This window comes from Wasmannia auropunctata, unplaced genomic scaffold (assembly GCF_000956235.1).
Source record: "Wasmannia auropunctata unplaced genomic scaffold, wasmannia.A_1.0 LD336097.1, whole genome shotgun sequence".
Classification (NCBI taxonomy): Eukaryota; Metazoa; Arthropoda; class Insecta; order Hymenoptera; family Formicidae; genus Wasmannia; species Wasmannia auropunctata.
This window is the reverse complement of record NW_012026793.1, coordinates 2,100,870-2,107,898: the sequence shown is the minus strand read 5'-3', so window position 1 is coordinate 2,107,898 and position 7,029 is coordinate 2,100,870. Positions and strand designations below refer to the sequence as shown.

Below are 7,029 nucleotides of genomic sequence, written 5' to 3'. Positions count from 1 at the left end.
TCAGACGTGTGCTCTTCCGCTTATTTGTCAATCTTCAAAAATTAATATCTCGTTAACGATTGCGAATTTTGCAAAATGGTAGAGAACTTTTCGATCCAGTTTAATCTGCTCTACCAGCTCACGAGATATTATCCGGTTATTACCGGACACCCTGTATGTATATGTATGTATACATATATATAATATCGTCTACCTATTCAGATGTTATAAATTAGCGCTGAAAAAGTCTTTTTTTTCGTTTTCGCTATTCTTTCATTTTATTTTTCTTTTGTCCAATGAACCTATTGTCGTTCCATAGTGAGAAATACAATACAATAGTGAGAAGTATACATAAATGACTTAAGCTCACAGTTTCGACATAAAAACTTTGGAAATCCCCCTGGGATCTATGGAAAAAGGTCTTTTATATGCATTTAAAAATTTTTGTTGGAAAACCATTAAGAAACTCCGTTAAGAAAGAGAAAAGATTTAACAAAAGTATTAATTTCTTCATGGCATTTCCTGTTCTTCTAATTTCCAATATATTTTGTCTCGGGTAGAAAATCTGAGATTCGTCGCATTGTCGCAGATTGTTAAAAATGGCTCGCGGTTAAAAAATTATTAAATTGCCTAAAATTATTCACGAGCGGGGTCAAAGAGAGTAGACGGAGAGAGAAAGAGGGGGGGAGAGGGGGAAGAGCAGATGCAGCAGGAAGAGTGAGGATGTTTAAGCCTATGGCACATAGAAAAATGTAGAGCAATACGACGTAAGCAGTAAGTGGATTTGCCAATTACAGAGAACGTAAGATTATTGCATTATGTTTTCTACTGTGATTGGCCGATTTGCTTTACGTTTTTCTAAGTGCCTTGTGCTTTAAGGGCTGTGCAAAATAAAAGAAATAGGGAAGAGGGAAAAGAGAATAAGAATTTCAGCCTATCAGAAGCCATGTATTTCAGAGTACACGATTTCTGATAGGTTGAAATTCTTATTCTCTGTTCTCTGTTCCCTTTCTTTTATTCTGCGCAGCCCTTTAAATACGATTAGAAGTGAGTGCATTACTTCAGTCCGATATTAACAGTATCCATTGGGATCTAGATCTCGAAGGAAAGCAGCAACCTCTCTCTACAATCTCCTTCTTTGATTTCCTTCAAAAAAGATCGTCGAATAGATAACGAAAAAATTGAGAGAAGAGTAAAGAAAACGTAACAGCCACGAGATGTTTCTACAAGACATCCCGGAAACGATCGTAAGTCTCCCGGTTGAATTAGAAACCGAAACGAAAGGAAGAAACACAGAACAGAAGAGTGAACGTGATAGTGAGAATCGTGTGAAAGGATATATTGTCACAGCAAGAGATACAAAGAATACTAATCTAATCACCATGACCAACGGTTCGAAGCAGATGGTTATCAAGTGAGTTGTCGCAATAGTTATTTATTAAAAACAGCAATTGCCCACAGTAAAAATGATCTTTTACGAAAGATCCCCAAATCATTTTCTTTATCTTAAATACAGCTATCTCTCTTTATTTACAAACTAATTTGATGCATTTTCACGATGCATTAATATGCAAAATTATTCTATAACGTTATAATTAAAGAAATCGAATGCAAGCTATATTTAGTAAAATTTAATGTACAGGGTGTTGCATGCAATATATACTTCATAATGGCAGCGTCGTCATCTTTAAGATAATAATGTATAACGTACCGTTTTGTGATCTTATAATGTTCTAGTATAAACTCTACAATCTTTAATTCTGTACATTTATATGTATATAGTTTGATAGTATATAAAGTCTTTATAGCTGATATATAGTTAACAATTCAAATTACACTCACTCGGTTAGAATTATATTACAAATGACTACAATTTCGAACAAAATAAAATTTCTAAATAAATTTCGAAATAAAAAAAAAATAAAGAGATTTTGAAGAACAGGCACATGTATCGTTATCAGAAGAGTCGAACCATGCGAGTGAACGAAGACAAGGAATGAGATAAACGTATACCAAAGTAGATTACTGAATTATTTGCAACGATAACTTGCAATTTATACTTTTTGTTTTACTATGTGACTACCGTTTGATTTATACATTTATAATTTTTGACAATTTTGACCACGTCTGTTATATGGGTTTATACTTCTCCGTATCATTGCGATTATGCATGGGTGTATAATAATCCACCCAGTCAGTCAACGCTCAAGAAATGCACAATTTTCACGCGCTTTCATATTTTTATTAATGTAGTTTGTTATTTGTAATTATAAGTTAGCCATCATCATCGTACAAAACGTACAACGTACAAAATCTTATAATTTTTACTTCATCTCATTAAAATTATATTTTATTTATTGCATATAATACTAATTTGCGCACCTCTTACCGCGCCTAACTTCTATAGCCTTCTTTTTATTAATTATTGTGATTTTAATGAAAGTTCTAATAATTTCGTTTATTTATTTATTTTATTCGAAATTATTCTGTTTTGATATTTATATTTTTTAAATAGCATATATTTTTTAGCGATAATATAATTTTGTTTATGTCGTTGTTCTTAATTTATAATATTTATGCAGAAATCCAACATGGTCGAAGAGACGATGCGGTATGGAATGCAGATTAATGGTGAGAGCAGTCTCCGCGTTTCTCTTGTGCATCGCTTTGGCGATCGCTCTCGGAATTTTGGCTATCAAAACGACATGCAACGCCACGTCAAAAATCGGTAAGAACATTCAATTTTAGCGCAACACGAACTGTTCACCATGCATTTTGCAATTTCTGTATTGTTTAAAAAGTAATATAATATAAATAAAATAATAAAATAATATAAATAAAAAGTAATAAAAATTGTAATATTATTATGTATTACAATTTTAACATTACGCGTATTATAACATTACGTACATTAACGTACATTAACGTATTATAACATTACGCTGTATTTTAAAAAGAGAAAGAAAGTTTCACATTTTGACAAGATAGCTTGATAATTTAATATCATAAAAAATACAGCACTCGACACAAGCAAACTAATAACTTGACAGAGAAACAATATTAAATTAATTGTGTACACTGTATACAGTTTCATTTCCATCGCGGCTTGTGAAATGTCCGTTCCATCGCATTAATTAATTATTCTTGTTATGCATTTTTTTCGCATCTGCATATTCATCAAGAACAAACATCAATAAACAGAACAAAAAGAAACGTAATATCGTCCACAACTGTGACGTTAAGTGATGCGAAGCCGAAAACACCGAAGTACATGATGTCAAAGGAAACGAAATTCGACGATATCTGTTTAACACCTGGATGCATTCACGCAGGTTAGTAAAATATACGGCAAAACTTGAATTCTTTATCTATCTAAATATTTTAGCAAAACTGAATGACATATATCGTCATATGAGTAGCAGATATCAACAGATATTTTTTAAAAAGTATTACGTTAACAAAAAATATTTTATCGAGATCATTGCATATAATACAATGAAATGGTCAATTTGTTAGAAAATATTTATTTATTAAAAATATTTCAAATATATATAGCAACTTATTAAAATTTAAACATTAAACATTATATGTTTTATACGCCATAAATTAATTTTATAAATAGTCCGGTTCGAAAACTAAGAAATCAACTATTTCGAAATATCGGATTGTACTAATCTGCTCAACGTACATGTATTGCAGCCTCTCAAATAATAAAAAACATGAATCCTGATGTGGAGCCCTGTGATAACTTTTACAAATTCGCCTGCGATGGCTTCCTCGAATCCACTGTTATTCCTGACAACAAAGATCGCATAACTATGTTCTCTAGTACGGCTGTCGATGTCCAGGAACAACTACGGCTCAGTCTCGAGCAGGACAGTCTACCAAACGAGTTGAGACCATTTAAACTTGCCAAAGACTTCTACAAATCCTGCATGAATAAAAGTAAGCAATCGCGACATATAATTTTCCGTATAAGCCACCAAACTCGGAAATATAGACTCATAATGAATCTACTGAAATAATAGCAAAATTAATAAAATTGTAAACTCTATTGATTTGTAATTTAACGATATCATATGAAGCTTTGATTTTAATAAATTTCTCCCAAAAAAAGTACAGTTGAAATATTTTAACACGTAATATTGGAAGAATTGGAAGAATAACTGTATATAACAGTCATTTTGTAAATCCTGTTAAAAACAGTTTAGATTAACAATGGACAAAATATTTAAAAAAACGAAAATATTTTTTTATTTTGTCTTTTTTATATCATTTTTAAATTCGCTATTTCTTTTAGCCGCTATCGAGCAGAGAGGCTTGACACCATTATTGAACAACCTGAAGAAACTTGGTGGCTGGCCTGTTTTGGATGGTTTTGGATGGAACGAAAACAATTTCACTTGGAAAGATTCCGTCTACAGATTCCGCAGTTTGGGCTATTCTGTCAATTATTTCATCGATATTAGTATTAAAGAGGACAAGATGAATGAATCGAGATATTTGATTAATGTAAGCACGTAATTTATTTTAATACCGGAATAAACACAGAACAAACATCATAAGTCATAAGTACAAAATTATATATGTAAAGTAATATAAATTATATTTTTTTCACTAGCCGAATATACGGCATTTGTTCCCAAGGATACACGCTAAATAAAAACTGATAATTTTTGATAGCTCAATCCACCGGACACAAAAATCGAGCGCGAATATATTACAGAAGACAACGGTAAAATTGAAATTGTTGAAGAATATTACGAGTACGTAGTAGACATCGCTGTAATGCTTGGAGCGAATCCGGACCGAGCCCGCAGAGAACTAGAAGAATCAGTTAAATTTGAAATGGATCTCGCCAGAGTAAGCTATCCTTACAGTTATTAATCAATAATGAAATAATTTTATAAATTTTGATTTAAAAAATTTTTCAAATCGTTGGTAGATTAAAATTGATGTCAATTGATTTAATGGATAAATATGCACACAGCTCTTGCCGAAGGAACGTAGCTCGGTTTTCAACTGTATGACTGTGAATGAGCTATTTACAGCCTGGCCTAGCATACCGTGGTGGGAATACTTTAACACCATTCTTTCACCGCAAACACAACTAAGTCAGGACGACATAGTTATTGTGTTTGAACCCAGCTATCTACGGGCCTTCGAACAATTGATCTTGAAGACGCCGAAGAGGGTGCAGGCAAACTACGCGCTCTGGAGAGCGACTGCTGATTCAATCCAGTACCTAACAGATGACATCCGGAAGAGACAGTTAGAATATACCGAGACAAAGAGACAACCAAGATGGGAAGAATGTATGAACACTGTTATCGACAGCGTAATGTCATATAGTGTCAAATCGATGTATGTGAAGAAGTATTTTAAAGAAGACACAAAGAAAACCGTGTTCGAAATGGTCGATAATATTAGGCAGGAATTCATAAAAATCCTGAATAAGGTGAGAGAATGTATCAAAACTTAAATTTAAGATTATAAAGAAGAAATTTTGCGATTATCATACTTCGACTTACAATTACTTTCTTATCTAGGATTGGAATTTAAAAAATAAAAAATCTATCTTTTTTAGTATTTTTCTCTTTGTACAAAAATTAAAATAATTTATAACCAAAGAAACAAAAAAATATAAATCACATGTGTCTTTATCAATAAATTCGAATTTTGGAAACGACATTTTAGTAATCGATATTTGTCATTATATAAAAAATATATAAAATAGTTAAAAATGTGAAATTTAAAAATCTTTATCATGTATATTTATAGAGAAATGTAAATTTTTGACAAACTTACATGCCTTTTAGATAAAATGGATGAATGAGACGACCAGAACAAACGCTTTAGAAAAAGTAGCCGCCGTGACTTCAAATATTGCCTATCCAAATGAACTGTTGAACGATAAAAAGCTAGAGGAATTTTATGAGAAACTTGAATTGAGTGCCGACAATTACATAGGAAATGCTTTTAACTTATCTATACATCTATGGAATTTCCAATTTAGTAAACTAAAACAGCCAGCAAAGAAAACAAAATGGTTATCTTATGCTTCAGGAATGACTGAGGTCAATGCATATTACAGGGCCAGCCAGAACAGTATTTGTAAGTAGAAACAATCTCGTATAAACATATACAATATATTAGTAAACAATATTATTAGATTATTTTTTGCAAATTGAGTAATTAATGTATACTTCAATGTATACATCAATATAATAAATTCTATAAAATTATATTATCCTTTATTCCTTATTTTTTATAATATTTGTTGCTATATGTACCGAATTATGCTTTTATTTTTCTCGTAGACATCCCCGCGGGTATTTTGCAAGGTCAATTTTTTAGCAATGATCGGCCACAATACATGAATTATGGCGGAATCGGCTATATCATTGGCCACGAAATTACTCACGGCTTTGATAATAACGGCAGACAATTTAATAAAGAAGGTAATTTCGTAGACTGGTGGGACCCAGAAGCGAAAAAGCATTATCTCAAGAGAGTTGAATGTTTAATTCATCAATATGGAAATTATACCGTAAAAGAAGTTGGATGGAACGTAAGATCAAATCTTATCTATTTCTATTATCAAATTATTCTTTTCCTATGTGAATATTTTTTTTAATTTTTGACGCGGGAGAATTATATCGATAAAATATGAAAAATTTTAGCCTTATTGTATGAGTCGTTTCACAACTCATACTTATTGACTATAACTCTTAAACAAAATAATTTGTAATGATAATTAATGTAACGATAATTAATATCATCATACTAATCAAAATAACTTTTTTCGATTAGTAATAGAATTAATATCATCGATAATTAATATCATCATACTAATCGAACTACTTTATTCATTCATGTAACTGTTAGATGAAAGCGCATTGTCTTCACAAGAATAATTATCATTTAAGTCAATGCTTATTGTCGCGGAATTGTGAGAATAAAATATTCACGTGCGATAAGAGTAATGGTGATGACAACAGAAGTTTTCGTAATATTCGTACAAAATTATAATACTATGCAATAAATTTA

General features: G+C 31.4%; 2 protein-coding genes across 2 annotated transcripts in view; both read left to right on the top strand.

Moving 5' to 3' along the window:
• Positions 1 to 7,029, top strand: part of LOC105462584 (fatty acid synthase-like) — a 64,587-nt gene that overhangs the window by 24,104 nt on the left and 33,454 nt on the right. The gene's annotated exons all lie outside the window — the stretch shown is intronic.
• Positions 3,226 to 7,029, top strand: part of LOC105462582 (membrane metallo-endopeptidase-like 1) — a 6,542-nt gene continuing 2,738 nt past the window's right edge. Inside the window, exons 1-7 of the mRNA XM_011709283.1 lie at positions 3,226 to 3,311; positions 3,679 to 3,924; positions 4,280 to 4,491; positions 4,663 to 4,842; positions 4,970 to 5,437; positions 5,799 to 6,093; positions 6,300 to 6,550. Coding sequence (XP_011707585.1) covers positions 3,251 to 3,311; positions 3,679 to 3,924; positions 4,280 to 4,491; positions 4,663 to 4,842; positions 4,970 to 5,437; positions 5,799 to 6,093; positions 6,300 to 6,550 — 1,713 coding nt within the window. The 5' untranslated portion in view covers positions 3,226 to 3,250. The remainder of the gene's footprint in view (positions 3,312 to 3,678; positions 3,925 to 4,279; positions 4,492 to 4,662; positions 4,843 to 4,969; positions 5,438 to 5,798; positions 6,094 to 6,299; positions 6,551 to 7,029) is intronic.